The sequence below is a fragment of the Oncorhynchus masou genome, chromosome 25 (assembly GCF_036934945.1).
Source record: "Oncorhynchus masou masou isolate Uvic2021 chromosome 25, UVic_Omas_1.1, whole genome shotgun sequence".
NCBI classification, from domain to species: domain Eukaryota; kingdom Metazoa; phylum Chordata; class Actinopteri; order Salmoniformes; family Salmonidae; genus Oncorhynchus; species Oncorhynchus masou.
Window position 1 is genome coordinate 42,441,975 of NC_088236.1, and position 24,482 is coordinate 42,466,456.

The window sequence follows — 24,482 nt, forward strand, 5'->3', positions numbered from 1 at the left end:
AATATCAAAATAATATGCAGATTCATATTTCAGGCTCAGATGAAACATAAATAGCATTTTTATCTTACTGAAATCAATCTGTAGGACCATATTACCACGACATAAACAATGTAGATAATATCAATAACAAATCAACTATATTTTTTACCCCAAGACAACTGCTTCTTGACACACTGCTCACTTAACCCAGAATCCAGCCGCACCAATGTATCAGAGGAAACACTGTAGGACTGGTGACTGTGTCAGGGTGCATGCACCCGGCCTGCCACAGGAGTCGCTAGAGCGCAATGGGACAAGGACATCACGGCCGGCCAAACCCTACCCTAACCCGGACCTAGCTGGGCCAATTGTGCGCCGCCTCATGGGTCTCCCGGTCACGGCCGACTGAGACACAGCCTGTAGTGACGCCTCAAGCACTGCGATGCAGTTCCTTAGACCGCTGCGCCCCTCTGTAGGCCCATGAATCAACTATCTTAAACGTATAATATTCTTGATTTTGCAGCAGAGTGTGTCTGTGTGTGCGTGTGGACGTGACAACAGTCTACAGTTAGGCCTTTGGCCCCATAGAATTAGGAATTAGAATACTATAATGGGTATGAAATGTCTTTTGACAGTATACAAGGTCAGACATTTTGGTCAAGGTGTTGGTCAACCATGGTCAGGAGAAAACTGAGGATGGATCAACAACGTTGTAGAGTGAAAAGAAGGAAACCTGTACAGAATAAAAATATTCCAAAACATGCATTCTGTTTGCAAAAAGGCACTAAAGTTAAAATGCTAAAAATGTGGCAAAGAAATTAACTTTATGTACAGAATACAAAACATTATGTTTGGGGCAAATCCAACACAACACATCACTGAGTACCATTCTTCATATTTTCAAGCATGGTTGTGGCTGCATCATGCTATGGGTATGCTTGTCATCGGCAATGCCTAGGGAGTATTTGGGGGGGATAAAAAGAAACAGAACAGAGAGAAACACATGCAAAATCCTTGAGAAAAACCTAGTTCACTCTGCTTTCCAACAGACACTGCACTGGGAGACAAATTCACCTTTCATCAGGACAATAACCTAAAACACAATGCCAAATATACACTGTAGTTGTTACCAAGATGAGATTGAGTGTTCCTGACTGACCTAGTTACAATTTGAACTTAAATCGGCTTGAAAATCTATGGGAAAAACTTGAACATGGCTGTCTAACAATGATTGACAACCAACTTGACAGCTTGAAGAATTTAAAAAGTATAGTGTGCAAATATTGTACAATCCAGCTGTGCAAAGCTCTTAAGAGACTTACCCAGAAACACTCACAGCTGTAATCGCTGCCAAAGCTGATTCTAACATACGATACATTTAATACTTCATTTTCAATACTTCATTTTCAATACATTTGTTAAAATGTCTAATAACATGTTTTCACTGTTGTTATGGGGTATTGTGTGTAGATGCATGATAATTATTATTTGTTTTAGTACATTCTGAATTCAGGCTGCAACACAATAAAATGTGGAATAAGTCAAGGGGTATGAATACTTTCTGAAGGCTCTGTATGTGAGGATGCTGTTAATTGACTACAGCTCAGCGCTCAACACCATAGTGCCCTCCAAGCTAGTCAATAAGCTGACGGTCGTAGGTCTGATCACCAATGGCAATGAGACAGCCTACAGGGAGGAGGTCAGACACCTGACAATGTAGTGCCAGGACAACAATGTCTCCCTCAACGTTAGCAAGACCAAAGAGCTGATCGTAAACTACAGGAAACAGGGGCACACCCCCATTCACATCGACGGGGTTACATTTGCGAGGGTCAAGAGCTCAAAGTCGGTGTCCACATCACTGAGGACTTAACATGGTCCTCTCACACCAGCGCAGTCCTAAAGAAGGCACAGCAGCGCCTCTTCTCCCTCAGGAAGCTGAAAAGATTTGGCATGGCCCCTCAGATCCTTAGGAACTTTTCTAGGTGCACCATCGAGAGCATCCTGACTGGTTGCATCACCGTCTGGTATGGCAACTGCCCCTCCCTCGACCGGAAGGACCTCCAGAGGGTGGTGCGGATGGCCCAGTGAATCACTGGGGGTGATTTCCCAGCCATTCAGGATGTACATGTCAGGCAGTGTCTGTGAAAGACCAGAATTTTTTTCAAAAACTTCAACCACCAGACACGTGGACTGTTCTCTCGTCCGGCAGGCAGTACCGGTGCATCAAGGCTCAGACCAGACTCCTAAACAGCTTCTGTCCCCTGGCCACAAGACTCTTAAATGGTTAACAGCTACTTCTCTCCCTCTCCCACAGATTAGCCACACTGACTCTATGCCCACCCACAGGTCTACACCCATTCAGATACACACACCTTCACTGTCACTCTGACTCACACACACCCTCAGTCACGCACTCATTACTGACGCCACACACTTACACCAACACTAACACACACACAACCCTCACACCGATGCTTCTGCTAAAATTATTATTGATTAGATGTATTACTACCACTACGCTGCTACATTATTAATTGATTATTGATTACCATTAGTATTACCTTAGTATCTCTCTTCATCCTACTACTGGTCACTATTACTCCTGTTTATATGAATATATGACCATAAGTATTTATATATTCCTGCTAATATACCCTTTTCAGCCCTGTTTACGTGTACAGTATATCCGCCTATCACACTTACAATGACACTCTTGCACACATACACACTCACACTAACACCCACACACTCACCACCACACACATAAACCCACCACAAATGTGCATTATTATTATTAATTATCCTGCTAGCAGTCATTTTCTCCTAATCCCTGCCTACATGTACATATCTACCTCAAATACTCCAGTATCCCTGCACATTGTACATGTGGTACTGGCATTATCCCTGTATATAGCTTTTGTATCCTTAACTAGCATTGAAAAGGTAAAGAATTTCACTGTACTTATGAGAAATAAAGGGGTTGGAACCAAAACGATGTAACTTCCCCCCCCCCAACTGTTCCCGATCAGCAAAAGAAAGTTACATCTAGCTTGACATTAAATCACTTCACCAATCTGTGCGGATAGAGCAGCTTGGTATGGAGCGGGCAAACGATTTTCCCGCATTGGACAGACAAGTGTAGGATGCAAGATGTGACTGAAACTTTGCTGGTGGGGAGAGAGCGAAAGCGGGTGGAGGAGGAGGCTTGGCTTCAAGTGCTGGGCATCTTGTTATGACATGCATTATCTGAATGAACCCCACAGAATTCTACCTACAGAGGATTGTCTCCTATGAAGGACCTTTGAATGTCTGTCAAGACTTCCACCGAAGGTGGCTCCTCTTCCTGTTCGGAGACCAGCTCGTCACTGGTCTACGAGCTGCCACCGATTCCCTTTTCTTTTTCTGTTGGTTATATCTGTATTGGTTTCACCTGTTTCTTGTTTGGGGTTTGTTTCAGGGCTATTTAAGCCTTCTATGCCCGCCTGCTTTTGTGCGGGCTTGTTCTCTGTTCTGTTTGTGGGTGGTTGTGTTTTGTTATTTTTCTGACTGTTTGGTGTCCTGTTTGGGTCTGTCATTATATCGTCTGTTGTTTTTGGCGTGACCATACTTAAATACGTTTTTTTTCCCTAAACCTCTGCTCTCTGCGCTTGACTCTGCACCCATCACTCCTAGCTACGTGACAGAAGCCCGCACCACTGCAGGAGCAGCTGCACCCCCTCTCCCATCCATGGCCATCCTCCACCAAATCGGGTCAGCGATGAATCAGATGATGGAGAGAATGGACCGATGGGAGAGGAGTGGTCTCCCTACCTCGCCTCCGGCTCCTCCTCCGCCTGCTCAACCTACTCCTCCGGCGGCGTTCGGAAGCCACCCTCTCCTTCGACGAGCTCATAGACATGTCAATCCAACTGGACAACCTGCTAGCAGCCCGCGGGCATCCAGAACGGGCCCTGTTAGTTCCACCTCCCGGCCCTCCCGCTCCAATACCTATGGAGTTGGGGGGGGGGGGGCGCATCGAGGGGAACTGGAGGAGGAGGCTCCTCCTGCACCAGTTGTGGTCGGAGAGGACACACTGCCGATCGGTGCTGGAGGAGCTCGTCTGGGAGTCGAGAGGGCAGGCAGAGCACTGCTCGGTCACCCCAGGTGAGTCAGCACCAGACTCACCCAGAGCTCCCTGTTGGTCACATGTTTTACTAATCTCTTTCCCTGAGTTTTCTTCCTCTCTCCAGCATAAGGCGCTAGTCGATTCAGGCGCAGCTGGGAACTTTATGGATTGCGGACTATTCCGCTGATGCCGATAGATCTACCCTTCCCCGTGCACTCCCTAGATAGCCAACCGTTAGGGTCAGGGCTGGTCAGGGAGGCCACGGTTCCACTGGACATGGTAACGCAGGGGGATCATGGGGAGCAGATTGGTCTCTTCCTTATTGATTCACCTGCGTTTCCAATGGTGCTGGGGATTCCCTGGCTGGCTAGTCACAATCCTAGGATTTCATGGAAACAGGGGGCTCTCCAGGGGTGGTCAGAGGAGTGTTCAGGTAGGTGTAGAGGAGTTTCCATCGGTGCCACGACGGTGGAGAGTCCAGACCAGGTTTCCACTGTGCGCATTCCCTCAGAATATGCCGATTTGGATATTGCCTTCTGTAAGAAGTGGGCGACCCAATTACCACCTCATTGCGAGAGGATTGCACGATAAACCTCCAGGTAAACAAAGCACTTCCCAGAAGTCACGTGTACCCGCTGTCACAGGAGTAGACAGTGGCAATGGAGACATGTTGCTGAATCTCTGGGACAGGGGTACATCCGGCCCTCCACGTCACCCGTCTCCTCGAGATTCTTTTTTGTGAAAAGAAGTAGGGAGGTCTGCGTCCGTGCATTTATTATAGAGGTCTAAATTCCATCACAGTGGGGTTTAGTTACCCGCTACCTCTCATCGCTACGGCGGTGGAATCATTTCACGGAGCGTGCTTTTTCACAAAACTGGACCTCAGAGCGCGTATAATTTGGTGCGTATGCGGGAGGGAGATGAGAGGAAGACCGCGTTTAGTACCACATCTGACCATTATGAGTACCTCGTCATGCCGTTTGGGTTGAAGAATGCTCCCGCCGTCTTTCAATCCTTCGTAGACGAGATTCTCAGGGACCTGCACGGGCAGGGTGTAGTGGTGTATATATCGATGATATCCTGATCTATTACGCCACACGTGGTACATGTGTGACTGGTACATGCAACGTACATGGGCGACTGCTGGAGCATGACCTGCACGTCAAGGCTGAGAAATATGTGTTCTCCAAACAAGCCGTTTCCTTCCTGGGTTATCGCATTTCTACCTCTGGGGTGGTGATGGAGTGAGACCGCGTTACAGCCGTGCGTAATTGGCCGACTCCGACCACGGTTTTTAGGGTTTGCCAATTACTACCGGAGGTTTATCCAGGGTTTTGGCCAGGTGGCGGCACCCATTCCCTCACTGCTAAAGGGGGGCTGGCGTGTTTACGGTGGTCAGCGGAGGCGGACAGAGCTTTTAGTCGTCTGAAGGCGCTGTTTACCAACGCTCCTGTATTGGCTCATTCAGACCCCTCTTTGGAATTCATAGTGGAGGTGGACGCGTCCGAGGCTGGGGTTGGAGCCGTGCTATCACAGCGCTCGGGCACGCCACCGAAGCTCCTCCCCTGCACTTTCTTTTCGAAGAAGCTCGGTCCGGCGGAGCGAAACTATGACTTGGGGAACCGGGAGTTATTAGCTGTGGTAAAGCTCTGAAGGTGTGGAGACATTGGCTTGTGGGGGCTAAGCACTCTTTCCTCATCTGGACTGACCACCGTAATTTGGACTATATCCGGGCAGCAAGGAGACTGAATCCTCGTCAGACAAGGTGGGTGATGTTTTTCACCAGATTTCGGTTGACCATCTCCTATAGAACAGGTTCCCTTAACACTAAGGCCGACGTGCTGTCCCGTCTCTATGACACCGAGGAGCGGTCCATCGATCCTACTCCCATCCTTCCAGCTTCATGTCTGGTGGTATCGGAGGTAGATGCGGACATCGAGCAGGCATTATGGTTGGAAGCTGCGCCGTCACAGTGTACAGCGGGTCTTCAGTACGTGCCGCTTGGTGTTCGTGACCAATAGATTTGGTGGGCCCATACGCTACCCTCTTCGGTTCATCCGGGTATTGAGAGGACAGTGCGGGGTCTTAGGGGGAAGTACTGGTGGCCTACTTTAGCTAAGGACGTGAGGTTTTATGTCTCCTCCTGTTCGGTGTGCGCTCAGCATAAGGCTCCTAGACACCTGCCTAGAGGGAAGTTACAGCCCCCCCCACAACGGCCGTGGCTTATTTGATTTTCTTACCGACCTTCCCCCGTCTCAGAGGAACACTACGATACTGGTCGTTGTGGATCGGTTTTCTAAGTCCTGCCGTCTCCTCCCGTTACCCGGTCTCCCTACGACCCTATAGACTGCAGAGGCCCTGTTTACCCACGTCTTCCGGCACTATGGGGTGCCTGAGGACATAGTTTCTGATCGGGGTCACCAGTTCACGTCCCGAGTTTGGAGGGCGTTTATGGAACGTCTGGAGGTCTCGGTCAGCCTGACCTTGGGTTTTCACCCCGAGAGAAATGGGTAATGGGCAGGTGGAGAGAGGTAATGGGCAGGTGGAGAGAGTGAACCAGAATGTGGGTAGGTTTCTGCGGTCGTATTGCCAGGACCAGGCAGGAGAAGGAGGAGGTGGAGGAGGTGGCTCAGAACTCACTCCGCCACGAACATGTCGCCTTCCCAGTGCGTGTTGGGCTACCAGCCGGTCCTGGCACCGTGGCATCAGAGCCAGACCGAAGCTCCTGCGGTGGAGGAGTGAGTGCAGCACTCAAAGGAGATCTGGGGAGCCGTCAAGCTGGTGGGCAGCAGAAGAGGAGCGCTGGCTCTCGACCCGAAACCTGCTCCTCCGCCTGCCCTGCCGGAGGCTGGGGCCGCAGTGTGTGGGGCCATTTATAGTCCTGAGGAGGAAAAACGAGGTGTGTTATAGGTTACAGCTCCCTTCTTACTATTGTATTAACCCCTCGTTTCATGTGTCTCTCCTCAGGCCGGTGGTAGCTGCAGGAACAGGACACACGGGATTGTAAAGGTACACTGGAGACCTGGCGTGTATAGCCGACATCAATTGTTCCCGGAACTTTAACACACGTTTCAGGACGAGTACGAGGAACTGACACAGGTAGCATCGGACAGCTAACATGCTCCTCAGGGTGAATGCCGTGCATACTACGCCAGACCAACAGCTCTCTCTCTCTTCACTCTCCTCCAATTTGATCAAAAACTCAGATGGTCTCATACTCTCCCCTCCGTTCCATCTCCTCCAATCTGTCCAATAACTCATCGAATAGTCTGACTCACCCCTCAACTTCACCGACCGCTCCATGTGCCCCAAAATCTTCTTTGGGTTTCTGTGGCTTTCTTCCCCGACTTCGCAGCTGTCCTTTCATGCTCCTAGGCGACTACCTGACTGACTCCATGTGCCTCCCCCCACACCCCATTTTTTTCTTGGGGTTGCTGTGGCCTACCTCGTTGGTATAACTGCTCGTAATATCGCCGTTCCGCCTTCCCTGCCTCTATCTCATCCTTAGGAAGGCGATACTCCCCAGCTTGCGTCCAGGGTCCTGCTCCCTCCAGGATCTCCTCCCAGGTCCATTCCTCCTGAACACACTGCTTGGTCCATTTTTGGTGGGTTCTTGTCATGTTCGTCATATGAAGGAGACCAAGGTGCAGCGTGGTGTATGCGTACATTCTTCTTTTAATAAAGAAAGAACACTGAACCAATGAACAAAACAACAAAATGAATGAAATGTGAAGCTAATATGAATAGTGTAGACAGGCAACTAAACATAGAAGAACCCACAAACACCAAAGGGGAAATGGCTACCTAAATATGATCCCCAATCAGAGACAACGATAAACAGCTGCCTCTGATTGGGAACCATATCAGGTGACCATAAACATACAAATACCTAGACCAACAAAACCCTAGACATACAAAAACCCTAGACAACGCAAGCCCCTAGACAATACAAAAACTAGTGTATCCACCCTTGTCACACCCTGACCTAACCAAAAAAATAAAGAAAACAGATCTCTGGTCAGGGCGTGACAGTGTCATCCGAATGGTTTGGCCTACAAATGGAGAATACTGATGAAGATGATTTTGCTCTATGACCCCCACAAACCTAATAGGACTTGTCTGAAGTCAATACAGCTGATGTGCAAACTTCTATCTTTGGCTTCTGAACCGTTTGGGCCATAAACTATATGACCCCACTATAGAAAGGGGAGATTCTCACAAACACAGTGGTGTTCTGAAGGTAACCGGTATCGGTTTAAAAAATGTATGGAAATATGGAGGTAGTTTTGTGCCATAAAAAAGGGGTAAAATATGTATAGGAAAGACTTCAAAACATTACTATTTATGATTTATTTTTTGACTGTCTGTTTTGCCATTTATGCATGTATTATTCAATGTGTTTCTCTGGGCTATAGTATTAAATGCCAAAATCAATATAACGCTAAAAAACCTTAACCTTGTTGGGATAGGGGCAGCATTTTTACTTTGGATGAATAGCGTGCCCAGAGTGAACTGCCTCCTACTCTGTCCCAGATGCTAATATATGCATATTATTAGTAGTATTGGTTAGAAAACACTCTGAAGTTTCTAAAACTGTTTGAATGATGTCTGTGAGTATACCAGAACTCATATTGCAGGCGTAAACCTTAGAAAAATACAACCAGGAAGTGGGACAACTGAGGTTTGTAGTTTTTCAAAGCTTGGCCTACCAAATACACATTTAGATATGGATGAGGTTGCACTTCCTAGGGCTTCCAATAGATGTCAACTCTCTTTAGAAACTGGTTTGAGGATTCTACTATAAGGGAGGGGCTCATGAGACCTCTTTGAATCAGTGGTCTGGCAGAGAGCCTTGGTCTCATGATGCGCGCTTCCGACAGAGTTAACTCTCATTCCAGTGCTTTTTCTGAAGACAAAGGAATTCTCTGGTTGGAACATTATTGATGTTTGATGTTAAAAACATTCTAACAATTGATTCCATACATCGATTGACATGTTTCTAAAGGACTGTAACGGAAATTCTCTAGTTGTCTGGATGAAGTGCCTGCGCCTCATGAAGATGGATTACTGGGCTGAACACGCTAACAACAGAGATGCTTGTTCTAGGTCCCAAGAAACAAAGAGATCTTCTGTTGAATCTGACAATTAATCTTAATGGTTGTACAGTCGTCTCAAATAAAACTGAAGGACCTCGGCGTTACTCTGGACCCCGATCTCTCTTTTGAAGAACATATCAAGACTGTTTCAAGGACAGTTTTTTTCCATCTACGTAACATTGCTGAAATCAGAAACTTTGTCCAAAAATGATGCAGAAAAATTGATCCATGGTTTTACTGCTAACCTACAAAGCATTACATGGGCTTGCTCCTACCTTTAATATGTTTTATTGGACTTGTTAACGTGTGAAAGTTACATATTTCTAAAAAAGAATTTTGAATTTTGCGCGCCTTTCAGCGGAATGTTGTCGAGCTGCGCTAGAAAGGTTAATATTTTTTTGGGATACTTACAGGGGTCCTAAAACTCAAAATCAAATGGCTAAATGATCCATGGTATGACCATCTTAAAACAATTCCATATGTTTGCTTAGATTTTTTTAACCGGTTCCTATGCTTTTAAAATAACGGTTCTGTTCCGGAACAGTCTAAATCACTTTCGTTATGGGCTCTGATTCTGTTCCTCAAAATGTTGTTGTTTTTCAGGAAATAAAACCCGAACTGGTTCCAACCACTGGTTATAACCACCCCATAAAAAATACATTTCAATATATTTAACATTATGTCAAATGTATTTTCAATATACGGGTACAAGTGTAAATGGGTATGATTGTAAATGTAAACTTTGGCAGTGTCAGGCATATGTGTATAGGTGGCAGGGAAGTCAGGCGCAGGAGAGTCAAACGGAGTGTAAAATGGAGTCTTTTAATAAAGTCCAAGTAACATGCTCCATAACACTAAATATACAAATGAACAATAAAATAAATATGGGTACGAAGACCCGATGTGCACCTATACAAAAACACTACACTGACGATAAACAATCTCTGACAAAGACATGAGGGGAAACAGAGGGTTAAATACACAACAGGTAATGAATGGGATTGAAAACAGGTGTGTGGGAAGCCAAGACAAAACCAATGGAAAATTAAAAATGGATCAATGATGGCTAGAAGACCGGTGACGTCGAACGCCGAGCACCGCCCGAACAAGGAGAGGCAACGACTTCGGCAGAAGTCGTGACAGGCAGTGATATACATTTTTTCCCCCACCTCATTTTAATACTATGTCATAAAGAGCACATGTTCGACTTCATAAAAAACTAGTTTTCCCCTCCCAAGAGGTAAAGAAAATGACTATATTAAGTACACATCATGTTATGCCAGTTGGACGCTGGTTACAATGCTCTCGTCAAGTTTGTTTATTTGTGATATGAAAGACATGGAGTCACATCATGACCGATAATGTATCATGTTTGTAGTCATTTTTGTAGTCATTTAAATGCATTTAAATACATGTTAATGCTTTTGGAATGTGTCAAGTAGAACAACAATACATTTTGACAAAACGTATTGTAGAGTTGGCAACCTATTAGAAGACTTGGACGCCTGGCTTTTTGGTATCGTAGCTTTGTCTTAGTGCTTTTTGGCCTCCCGTGACAAGGATTGTCATTCCAGTGAATGTATTATGCACGTGTGTAATTAAAGGTTAAGCTTTGTCATACTGTATGGAGAAAAAATACATGCAAAATATAAGAAATTGGCCATATAATGTATTTAATGAGCTTTTATTTCATATATTCTGGAATATATTTAAAATGTATTTAAAATGTGTATATAATGTCCGGTGGAAGCAGAGCAGGAGAAGGAGATGGAGAAAATTTAGGTAAATAGAAGATGCAAAATCTATTTGAATTTGAAATACATTTTACGCGATGTTAAATATATTGAAATATATTTCTTCACCCGTACTGGTGTACACTGACATAAGTGCATGTGATACCAAAGAGCCTAGTAAAGTTCCATTGTTAATACAGTGACCTCTTCATTACAATATGACTTGGCCAATTTTGTATATTTGCCATATATCTTAATAAAAATATATATTTCTTACAAATAAATTGCTTGTCGTGATGTGTGTTTTGTCCAATATTTTCATTTTTAATCCCAGCCCCTGTACCCGCAGGAGGCCCTTTGCCTTTTGTTAGGCTGTCATTGTCACACATTGTCACACATTGTCACACATTGTGATATGGGGTGGGCATTCTGTTTGTTTTCTATGATTGTGTTTCTATGTTTTGGCCGGGTATGGTTCTCAATCAGGGACAGCTGTCTATCGAACCATACTTAGGTAGCCCTTTTTCCCTCCTTTTGTTATAGGTAGTTAACTTTGTTTGTGGCACTTAGCCCTGTTAACCGTCACGGTTGTTTTGTTGGCGACATTTTATATAAATTAAAGAAAATGTACGCTCACCACTCTGCGCCTTGGTCTCCTTCCAACAACGGCCATGATAGTCATTGTAAATAAGAATTTGTTCTTAACGGACTTGCCTAGTTAAATAAAGGTTAAATATAATGTAAAATATTTCAAAGCATTTTGGTAAATATTTTACAAAACATTATCAAATACATTTTATCATATATTTAGCAAATATATCGATAAATACATATTCTAAAGTACATTAATGTATTTCAATTCCCGATGTATTCAACATATATTATGATATGCATTTGACATACATTTATATATACATTTTATATACATTCTGTAAAAGACAGTATATTGGAATGTATTTAAAATATATTAAATATTTCACATAGATAGACATGCTTTTTTATCTAAAAATACATTTTAAACATTTTTTCCCCCCATATGGGACCAGTTTGGAACCCCTTGTCTTCCATGCTTTTTTCCTCTCCAGGTCCACCAGTACATAAAGAGACTGCTCTGCCTGTAGGTAAAATACATTTCATTAAACACCCTGCTGCAGTGAGCAGCAGCTTTCCTCTTGCCTGCTCCTCTCTTGGAGAATTTGTCAATCTTGACATGCTGATGCTCTGTGGCAGGCCTGTCATTTCAAATCACCCAACCCTGAATTAGGGCTCCGGTTCACTCACTGAGGGCAACCACCCATGCAAGTACACACCTACACTCTTCACACACATTCCTAGAGGACAGGTGGAAAGTACAGCAATAAAAAAAATGTCCCCGAAGCATCAGTGACCCAAACAGGCAACTTGAGAAATGTAACAAACACGGTATGCAGATTTCACATTTTTGATGAGGTAGCAACACCCAGCAGTAAATGGCATGAGGAAAAAAGCTATTAATCTTCTTTGTATTGGCCTTTGGGACCAGCCTCTCCCACCAAACGCGCGCACACACACACACACACACTTATGTAGAGAATTGATCTAAGCTTTTTCCTTTGAGCTTCACCGATGAATTTCAGCAAAAGAAAGAACATAACAAAGCACGTGTCTCTGTAATCCTGAGAAAGAATATTTTCCTTTTACTTTCTGCTGGTGAGATTGGGTTGCTGGGATAAAGTAACGCAATTACCAGGACGGGATCCATTCCTATTCATGATGTCATGACTGTCCACGAGAATCCAAATAGGTCAGATCAGGTTTGCAATGAGGGGAGGTAGATTAGCGGTGATTAACAACTCATGTCCTGAAGATTCAGATCTCCCTCTCCAATACTCACCAAAGGAATGTCCTTTGTTTCAAGAGACTTTTCCCGGTGAATCTCTAACACGTTCAAAAGCAAATACCGGAACAATATTTCTAGCATTGAATGTGGAGAATGGTCAGCGAAGATCTACAGAACACTAATGTAATTTTGTGATGTCATTAAAAATGTTAAAGGAAATAATGTATTTTGGAAAGTATACCCACTACATTTATGAAGTGTCCATCCTATGTTTTGTGCATCTAACATGACTTTTATTTTATTTTAATTGTGTTAAGAGGGATGTGATTAGAAAAACTATAAGAGATAATTATTTTACGTAACTTTGTACAAGTGACAAGTCATGCCCCCTAGGAATGTCAGAGAGCGCATCAGCCTGACGGAAACGCCCCCTTTCGAACAAACTTTATAATTGATGAGTCAAGAAATGAACATAGCAGACCACAAAAGCGTCAGTTGCAGCTGCATGTTTAAAGTGGTTTGAACTGTAAATCTCAACACGAGGTAGAGATTATAAACTCACATCCGGACAATCACTGGTACTGCTGATTAGCTGTAATAAGTATCTTTGAAAGCGAATTTAAGTAGGGCCATCCTGCACTCTGCTCAAACCATAGATACAGCTGGCTAGCCTATCTTCAAAGAAGCATCTTCAAGAGCAAATGGAAGGAAAATAAACTCTGTAGTTCTGTTCAGGACAACACGACAAGTCACCGGATACTGGACAACTACAGAGAAGAACAACAGTAGAAGACTTGTTGGTGTCACACCCTGATATGTTTCACCTGCCTTTGTGCTTGTCTCCACCCCCTCTAGGTGTCACCCATCTTCCCCCGTTTATAACTGTGTTCTCTGTTGCCAGTTCGTCTTGTCTCGTCAAGCTTACCAGTGTGTTTTTTCCATGCTCCTGGTTTTCCTAATTTCTGTTTTCTAGCACTCCCGGTTGCAACATCTTCTGCCTGCCCTGACCTTGAGCCCACCTGTCAACCTGTACCTTTCAGACTCTGACCTGGTTAATGAACTTCTGCCTGTTCACGACCTGCCTATTGCCTGTCCCTTGTATTTTAATAAATATCAGAGACTTGAACCATCTTCCTCCTGTGTCTTCATCTGGGTCTTGCCATGTGTCGTTATAGTTGGAACCCTTTTTTTGACAATCAGAGCCTTACAAGTGTGCCGCGGAAAGGCCCAACTCCCTTTCCAAGGCGGCCCTGTCCACTGAGAGAGATCCACGCGGACTCAGGCATTTCACATAAATACATTCATGATTTCTTACTCAAAGCGGGCTGCAGTTTGTGTAGTATATGGTTACTGTAGGTGAGAGTAGTTTCTAAACGTACCAACGTTAAGTGTCTCTATCCCTCTCTGTCTCGCCCTGCCCTCTTCATCTCTTTTGTAACAAGCAGCCATATTGTTATCAGTCCTCTAGGGACCTGTTTTAAACGTATTAAGGGTGCATGTTTATCCTGTGTTCCCATTTAATTAGCTAGTGAATAAATAATTCAACCAATTTATGTAGTGCATAATAATAAGTAAGGCTCTGGTTTTTGCAGATGCAAGGAGGTTACGACTTGTAATGGCTTTCCTCTTCCTCTTCTGAGGAGGAGTAGCAAGGATCGGACCAATACGCAGCGTGGTAAATGTTCATCTTAGTTTTTTAATAAGAATAATGAACACTGAACAACACAATAAACGACCATGTGAAAAAACACAACCGTTCCGTGTGGAACAAAACACTGACACGGAAAATAAACACTTACGAAACACAAGTGGGAAAAGGCTACCTAAGTATGATTCTCAATCAGAGACAACTAACGACACCTGCCTCTGATTGAGAACCATACCAGGCCAAACGTAAATACAACATAGAAAACGGAACATAGACAAACCCACCCAACTCACGCCCTGACCATACTAAAACAAAGATGTGACACGACTGTTCAGAATGATGATATGATATGAGGTTATGATTAATAAGTTGACTTTATAGATGTGATAGGTAAAGACCTTTAGGAGTTTAATTCGGGAGATGGTAACGCTCTCATGTTAATTGTTACATGATTAATTTAATTGGGTACAATTAAACATAGTTTGTTGATTAGATAAATAACAGTCCTCAGATTCATTTTAAAGTCAAGTCACGACAATGAATGAAACCTGAGAGGCTTATGCTGCTCCGTGTTAAATCGATTTCCAAGATTTTGACGCAAAAGTTATGCTTCCAGTGTTGCAGGTAAGAAAAATGACTATTTTCCTGAAAACCCAGCATAACTTCTATGCAAGCCTAAATTTGATCCAGCTGTTTTATCTACCTTGAATTATTCTAGTGTGTAGAACAAGTTTTAGAATCCCACACCAAATAAAATGTTCTCCTTTCTTCTGGGCAGACTTTGGGAATGTGACAAGAATGTGGAGTGTTATCGAAACAATAGACTGAGTTATTCATGGTATTGATCCTATTTGTGAGTGCTCACCAAGCCAGTGCTCTCCAGTAATCTTGCCGAAGCCGTTGCGGTATGCGTCCCATGCTCGGAAGAAGTTCACTGCGCCATCCTCTCTGCGCTGAATGACCTGGGAGGATAAACAGAAAAAGAAAAACACCCCATATGATTACCATGGCAACATTTCAGTATATTGTTTTGTGATCATAAGTGCCCAAATGCAACCTAATCCAGGGCAGTATTCATTAGTGCACACCACAGCAAAATGTTTTGCAATAGAAAACAAAAATGACCGTTTCTTATTGGGACAAGCTCAAGTAGTCTCTCCCTGTTTCAGTCTGTTTTCTTCTGTTTGGTGCCTAGTGAATATGACTCTGAATAATTGGTTTTCGCCAGCCCCATTTAGTGAAAATGACATTAACACATTTGGTGCTGCTTTAAAAGACGTGCAGTTTATAAAAGCTTCATGAACAGAACATGAATGTGTCACAAATCATCTATAAACATATGTCATGCTCGATAAAAGGGTTCATAAAATAACCATCCTGCACACTCTTGGCATATGTGTTATATTATTATATTATTATTATTATTATTATTCTACAATGTAGATAACAGTAAAAATAAAGATAAGCCCTTGAATGAGTAGGTGTGTCCAAACTTTTGACTGGCACTGTTTCTCATGATAATGTCATAAAAGGTTGTTTTGATTATTGATAGTATGACTGATGCAGCCGAGTCCACAGTTGATCAGCACATATGGTTTCTATTGATTGCTTCACTAAGGGATAGTACATTTTATGCTAACATTATGCTTTCATTTGTGTTTGGAGCTCATTATCAGTTTATAAGTTAGAATGTTAGCAAGCTAAATGTCCCTTACACTGAGCTAAGACATCTTGGCACATATATTTATTTCACCTTTATTTAACCAGGTAGGCAAGTTGAGAACAAGTTCTCATTTACAATAGCGACCTGGCCAAGATAAAGCAAAGCAGTTCGACACATACAACGACACAGAGTTACACATGAGGGGGGGGAGAACACTGATTTTCATTGACCCTGCGACTGGGTTTGAGTGGTTCTCTCAAACGTGTTTTTTCTTCCTGAGGGTTGAAACCTCTCATTGTTTGTATTTGAAAATACAACCATTGTAACAGAAGGGGGCGACGCTCAGGGGCTGTGTGTGTTTGAGTGAGAAAGACACAGAGGAGAGCCAACCAGTAGAAGCACAGCCCCCTTCATTATTGAAACATTGTGCCGACAACATCAAAGAGCCATTCTAGACTGAAGTCAGGAGGACTTCAATAGTTCGGTGTTAGCTAGACTAGTGATTAACTGCAATGGAAAACTCATTGTCTGGCTACAACATGACACAATTTGCAGTCATATGGGGGCAGAGTCTCACAAGAATTCGAAACCTCATTGGTTGTGGATATAGTGGGAATGTGTGGATTTGAGCAAGTGTGATGTCATTAATGTTTGTGGATATGTACGTAAAGGCTAAGTTGTCTGTTGATTTGGTCAATGTATGTTTTTGTTGACAAAAAAAACAAAGTAAAAAAAAATGTCATTGTCTGCTTCATTGTGTTGGCTCTTGGGAACTGCTCACAGGTGTTTATGGTCATTAGTGTCACACTGAGTGTCACACTTTGCTCCTACTCTGGATTATCTTGACCTGTCGTTTGGCTGCCCGTTAAAATAAACATTGTTACTTCACGCAGCCTGCACTTGGGTCTTACCTTGATACCTGATAATTAGTGGATTGGCATTGGAGCAAGGTATTCTACTTGGGGCACAGGGTGTGTGCGGTTGAAATCCTATCATGTGTTTATAAACTTTCCCACTGCGCCCCAGCATGGGAATTTCTACAGACCCCGGTTTATCAGCTGCCAGAAACAGAATCACTCACAGTAAGACTATTTTTTTCTACTGAGCAATAGTGGATAAGTGTCTGCTCATTTATGTAGTGTGAGAATTGACAGGAGGATGCTAAAATGCTCTTAAGGCACTACTTATAGCTCTGATAAACTGACTTTTTTATGCATTTGGGCCTGCTTTTTGCATACAGTACGTTGCTCGTTTGCCTTTAGCTCAACTACAGAAGTGCGTTCTGGTACGCTTTCATTCTATCGCAACAATTTATTTTAAATGCAAATGTTACATGTTGGGGATTGTGAAAAGTGCTTTATGAATGAAATAGTTAGGCAGGTAGCAGGTATTTTCTTCATTACCATGCTGATTTCAAGATGTATTTGATTTAGACATTGAAAACATGTTGTTTAGTGTATTTACTACATTTAGTATGTGTTTTTTTTCTCTGTGAAGTAAATTCATTTAAATTTGTGATTTGGTTTATGTAGATACATTTCAGTGTAACACACAGTAACCCAAAACTTGATCAATTTGCATATTCATACTAAGTTAGCAGCAAACAGACTATTCGCCAGCTTCAGTTTAGCCCAAAAATGATTTGCATTAAAAAATATGAACTTGCTGCAAATTTTTGGCAAACAGTAGAATGTTCGCCACAAGTTTCCCAGAATTGTTTGCTAGAAGTTCACAAGTTGCTGCAAATTTACCGCAACAATTTGTCTGAAAATATGAGCTTGCCGCAAATTGTGGGAAAACTTAGGCCAACTGCTTTACAGTAAGGTTTTATTTTTTTACATTTTATTTTTTTATTTACTTTTGAGTTCTGGGAAAGACCTAAGAGTGTAGTTGCCCTTTAATTCAGTGCTCATAACCTGCACTGTTTGGTTAGCAGTGTTTCTGTAGCTCAGTAAGCGCACATCTGATGAGTTTGCAAATCAAATGCCCACTTGTGGCACCACAAGACAGTGAAAACTAGTAAGTTCACCATTATTGATTGTAATTTAAATGAGTTTGTAGTAAAGTGAGATTACAGAGATACCTCAATCATTATTTCAAATAATCTTGGTGACTTCACTGCAATAGTTAAAGGTTAAATATATTTTTTAATTGATAGCTAGCTAATGAAAAGCAGCTAGCTAGTAGGCTCAGCTAAATAAGAATCCCCCTAGAAACAGCCACGTCTCAGTCACATCGTGAGATTTGTAAATGAAAGAGGAATATAATAAATCAAATGGAGTTTCCCATATACTCATTTCGATTATTTCTGGCGAAACAGATTTTGAAATGTTTTTATTTTATTTCACCTTTATTTAACCAGGTAGGCTAGTTGAGAACAAGTTCTCATTTGCAACTGGACCTGGCCAAGATAAAGCATAGAAATTCGACACATACAGAGTTACACATGGAATAAACAATCAATAATACAGTAGAACAAAATAAAACAAAGTATATACAGTGAGTGCAAATGAGGTAAGATAATGGAGTTAAGGCAATAAATAGGCCATGGTGGCGAAGTAACTACAATATAGCAATTAAACACTGGAATGGTAGATGTTCAGAAGATGAATGTGCAAGTAGAGATACTGGGGTGCAAAGGAGCAAGATAAATAAATACATACTGTATGGGGATGAGGTAGGCAGATAGATGGGCTGTTTACAGATGGGCTATGTACAGGTGCAGTGATCTGTGAGCTGCTCTGACAGCTGGTGCTTAAAGCTAGAGAGGGAGCTATGAGTCTCCAGCTTCAGAGATTTTCGCAGTGCCCTTATCCAAATGCTGTGACGAACTTAATTTGTTGTTACTTTTAAGATTTAACCAACATGCAGAAACTCCAGCAGGCTGAGAGGCAAGAACCCGTCACCTGCCAGGTCAGGATCAAGTTACGCTAGTCACAGCCCTGTGTAATGGTCAATATAATTGCATTGCTGGACCTTTTTGAAACAATGCATTTGAACAAATGTACAAATAAAAGAAAGCATGGTTTAAACATGTTTTAGCTGTTAGTGAATTTTCTAAGTGTTAATACAATTGTGTTAACATCATTTAGCTGTATGTATGTGTCATGACTCACCAAAGATGTCTGACTTTCTAGTAAGTATAGCGTCATATAATACAAGGCATTTATTCATGTGTTATGAATGAGCAAAGGGGTGTGACTTTAAAGTAAGTACAGGCCTCATCCAATATAGAGTCTTATGGATGTGTTATGAATGACTGAAGATGTCCCACTTCAAACTATTACAGGACACTACATAAAGTGTAATGAAATAGGTTAAGGTTCGCTGATTTATGAAGGACAACCACAGAGTCATAATTCCAGCTAATCCCTGCCCATTTCCACAATTTATCAGTGGTGTAAAGTAGGGATGCACGATATATCGGAAATGGGCCGATATTAGCTAAGAATGTCAACGTTGGTATTGGCCCGATGTCTAGTTTAACGCCGATGTGAAAAACCAATGTCAAAGCTGACGTGGAGGCCTATACCACGTAGGTACATGACGCCATGTAAAATTCTCAGCTACACGTGCAACACAGCATTCCTAACCTAGCCCACAATGTCTGCTGTGTGGATCAAGCAGTCTGTCACGCCCTGGTCGAAATATATTATGTTTATCTTCATTTATTTGGTCAGGCCAGGGTGTGACATGGGTTTTGTGGGGTGTCTAGCATAGTCTATGGCTGCCTGAGGCGGTTCTCAATCAGAGTCAGGTGATTATCATTGTCTCTGATTGGGAACCATATTTAGGCAGCCATATTCTTTGAGTGTTTCGTGGGTGATTGTTCCTGTCTCTGTGTTTATGTTCACCAGATAGACGGAACGTGAAAAACTATAAAGCCTGTTGTTTTGTACATTCAGTTATTTCATGTCTAGTCGTATTTTCATTAATAAACATGAGTAACCACCACGCTGCATTTTGGTCCGCTCCTCCTTCAACATAAGAACATCGTTACACAGTCAATAAGTTGCACAGTCATTTGAAAGAGTAAGAACATTTCAGCGAGACAACTCAAAGGCGGAATCCATTAACGCCAAGATAATGGAGTTCATTGCCCTTGACAATCAACCATTCTCTGTCGTGGGTGATGTTGGCTTTTGCGACTGGTCGAGCATTTGTCACGTTCTGACCATAGTTATTTTGTGTTTTCTTTGTTTTAGTGTTGGTCAGGACGTGAGCTGAGTGGGCATTCTGTTGTGTGTCTAGTTTTCCCATTTCTATGTTTGGCCTGATATGGTTCTCAGAGGCAGGTGTTAGTCATTGTCTCTGATTGGGAACCATATTTAGGTAGCCTGTTTTGTGTTGGGTTTTGTGGGTGGTTGTTTCCTGTCTTCCGTCTTTGTGTCTATGCGCCAGATAGGACTGTTTTGGTTTTTTCACATTTGTTGTTTTGGTATTTTGTAGTGTTCAAGTTTATTGTCTATATAAACATGTTGAACACAAACCACACTGCGCTTTGGTCCAATCCTTCATCCTCAGAAGAAAACCGTTACACCATTAGTCAAATAACTGTCTTATTAATTATGGTTATTTTAGGTGACACCTAGCTATATAGTTAGCAAAAATTTCAGTAGCTATAGTTAGCTAGCTATGTTTTTGGGGAAGAATATTGTTTGCATCCATGAGCTAGCTAGCTTTTTTTTATGACCTGCACTGTAGGTGCACGAGACAACTTTACCAGCATCATTGCAAATGAATCGTTGTGACATGTGTAATCAATGCGTAATAACTACGTAAAGAATTGTGACGTGCAGTCATATTCAGGTCCTGATTGGTCAACAAGATGATTTGATTTGACGTGTATGTTTTTCGACATGCAAAGACCCAAATGGCTTTCCATAGAAATCCTGGTTGAGAATGAAACGACTGAACAAATGAACAACAAAACAGCACAGAAAGTAAAATATGTTTTTATTATGTTTTATTGGTAATGGGGACATACTTTATTTAACTAGGCAAATTCTTATTTACAATGACGGCCTACCTGTCACGCCTTGGTCTTAGTATTTTGTGTTTTAGTTTATTAGTTAGTCAGACCAGGGTGTGACATGGGATTATTATGTATTGTTTTTTCGTATTGGGGTTTGTAGTGTTTGGGATTGTAGTTGATTAGGGGTGTGTGTGTGTTAAATAGGTTGGCTGCCTGAGGCGGTTCTCAATCAGGTGAGTCAGGTGATTCTCGTTGTCGCTGATTGGGAACCGTATTTAGGTAGCCTGATTTCGCTTTGCATTTCGTGGGTGATTGTTCCTGTCTCTGTGTAGGTTGCACCAGTCAGTTGCGGTCACTTTTGGATTTTCGTTTTTTTCTTGTATCGGAAGAGAAAAGAACGAGCGGCATTCTCCTTGTGGAGATGGTGCTAAATACATCATCACGGTCGATCCCTGGGATTGGGCTGGCTAACACGATTCGTTTTGCTTGGAAGGAAAAGGAGTTGGAGCCGTTAGGACGAGAATCTTTTGGAAGAATTATATTGATGGGGATTCTAAAGCTGACGGTGAAGGACGTGTTTTGTTTCCAAGTTAACTCGTTGGAGGGAGCATACGACGTCGCGCTATATACTGAAGAAAAACATGATGATATCCTTAGAAGGGCAAGAGCAGTGGGAGGTGAGAGGCCGATGTGCCACTACGAAATATCAAGTCTGGCGAAGAATAACTTTAGGGTTGTAACTGTTAACATGTACAACCCTTACGTTAAGGATGAAGAGGTGAGGGCTTTTCTGGGGAGATACATGGATAACGTTTCCTCAGCTAGGCACCTCAAAGACTCCCTTGGGTTTTGGAATGGGAGGAGAGGTTTCCAGGCCCTCCTCAGGGAGGACCCAAAGGGACATGGTGGATACCTTCATCCTCCTGCTATGTTCTCCCTTGGGGCTGACAGGGGGACTTTGTTTTATGCACGTCAGCCCCCATTTTGCAGGCGCTGTATGGCCTATGGACAAATTTTCGCCTCGTGCAGCATGAGAAAATGCAGATTTTGTGGATCTGAGGATCACGAGGTGAGGGATTGTGACAAGCCTAAGACATGCCATGGGTGTGGCTCGTCAGCACACCTGTGGCTGGAGTGCCCGGCCCGTCAGAGGTCATATGCGTCTGCGGCTGGGGGGGGGAGCAGGAGCGGGGGATGAGGGAAGAAGAGGAGGGGAAGGAAACATGCCTCATGACAAGACTACAAGTCCAGAGGGGAAGGCCACAAGGAAGGAAGAGGAGCAAGAAGCGGTGGTTGGAAGAGAGAAGGAAACGGAAGGCACGGGAGTAGGAGAACCAGGGAAAGCGGTGGAAGAAGGCAACCGAGTGGAGGAGAATGAGAGAGAAGAAAGTGAGGGAGGAATGGTAGAGAAGAAGACGGTGGAAGAGCAAGTGGACTGGGGGAAAAGTGACATGGTGGAAGAGATGAGGGGTATGGTGGAGGAGCTGGCGGGGGGAGGGGGTGGTATCTCTCCACTGCCGCCATCACCAAAGAAGAGAATGAAGAGGAGGGTGCGATTGGCCGACAGTGAGGGGGAGGGGATGGCCAAGAGAGTGATGGGGGTGGGAGAAACCTCTGGGTTGCTGCTGGTTTCCAAAGACTCTCAACTTCATTTGGGTGGGGACACACCTAACAAGACTCAGGACTGGGTACAGGAGGAGGTGGGGAGTTTTTTGTTTGGGGACTCAGCCTCCCCAATTTTCTTCCAAACCAGCTGCAACACTGGGGAGGGGGAGGATTGTGGGGGTAGACCCAGGGTGCAGGGCACCCCGAAGCCAAACACTATTCCTGCATCCTGGGATGGTGTGATGGAGGAAGAGGGGGGGATGTCGGGATTACAGATGGTGTTCTCACCGGTAGATATGGAGCAGGGGAGCATCGGGTGAGTCTCCTGTTTTTTTTTTTTTTTTCTGTCTGGGTTTAGTATTTGAGTATATTATGTATTTTTTTTTTTCATGGAGTCTAATTTTACTTTTGTTAGTTTAACTGTCAGGGGTTTAAGAGATATTGTTAAGAGGAGGGTGGTTTTTAGTTATTTGGAGGGTGTGGGTTTTGATTTTTGTTTTTTACAGGAGGTTCACCTGAGGGATGGAGGGGATGTTAGTAGATTTAAGAGGGAGTGGGACAAGGGAGAGTCGGTTTGGGGTGTAGGGGGGTGCACTCATCTGGGGTAGGGATTTTGTGTGGGCACAGGGAGGTAAAAGTGGAAGATTCCTTTGTTGTAATGCAGGGGAGGGTTATAGGGGTGGATGTCACGATAAGGGAGTGTAAATTTAGATTAGTGGTGGTGTATGGGCCACAGGTGGTGGCAGACGGAGATGGTGGACTGTCTGACGCCCCTGTGTGTTACAAATAGGAAATTAGTGATGGGGGGGATTTTAATACAGATTTAGGAAGAGGGGGGATAACAGTGCAGGCGCCATTGCTAGGCTAATGGCTTGCCATGGTCTGGTAGATGGTGGTATGCACACTACTCCGAAAATGGACGGTCCTACATGGCGTAACTCCAGGGGGGTTGAGCGGAGGCTCGATTATATTTTTTGTACCCAGGTCTTTGGGAAAGTTGTCTGGGCGGCTGTTGCCTGTTTTCTTTTCAGATCACGACGGGGTGCTCCTGCAGGTGGGGTCGTCGGTCTGCCTCTTTGGTAAGGGGTACTGGAAGCTAGATCGGGATGTGCTGGAGGAGCAGGCTTTTGTTGACGGGTTTTATGTTTTCTTTAGGAGGCTTGAGGGTCTCCGGTCCATGTGCGAGGGGGTGTTAGAGTGGTGGGAATTAGTTAAGGTGAAGATTAGGGCTTTTATAATAGGGTATTGCAAGAGGAAAAAAAGGGAGGAGAGGAGGGAGGTGGATCGTATCCAAAGGTTAATTGAACTCGAATACGAGGCAGGCAACCTCGGCGGGTCGTTTGACTGTGAGAGATCCTCAACCCTAAAGGCGCAGCTCAGGGAGTTGCAGGAGCGGAAGGCTCGAGCTTTCCTGGAGCGCGCGCATAGCGGCTTTCTAGAACATAATGAGACTTGTTCTGCTATGTACTTTAAGTTGGTTAGGGCAAGACAGAGTAGGAAGGTAATGCATGGTGTTAGGGAAGAAAATGGTAGTATAGTTAGAGAACCAGAGGATATGGTCAGGGTGACAACTGATCATTTCCAAGGTTTATTTAAGGAAAGGGAAATAGATGTAGAGCAGGGAAATGTGTTTTTAGAACATTTGTCCAGGCGGTTGCCGGAGGACATTAGAGAAGTGATGGAGGCCCAGATTTCACTAGAAGAGGTTGAGAGCGCTCTTAGGAGGATGGGAAAAGGGAAGGTGCCTGGGATGGATGGGCTGCCGGCTGAGTTTTATCTCAAGTTTTGGGGTATACTTGGACCAGTGGTCCTCGAAGTCTTGAAGGCCATCCTTGAGACGGGGGTCCCGGGGGGAT

At 43.6% G+C, this 24,482-nt stretch overlaps 1 protein-coding gene across 1 annotated transcript in view; it reads right to left on the reverse strand.

Annotated features, from left to right (window-relative positions):
• The window catches only part of LOC135514379 (fibrinogen C domain-containing protein 1-like), a 159,699-nt gene that overhangs the window by 46,752 nt on the left and 88,465 nt on the right, over positions 1-24,482 (reverse strand). Inside the window, exon 5 of the mRNA XM_064937823.1 lies at positions 15,249-15,345. Within this exon, the coding sequence (XP_064793895.1) occupies positions 15,249-15,345 (97 nt within the window). The remainder of the gene's footprint in view (positions 1-15,248; positions 15,346-24,482) is intronic.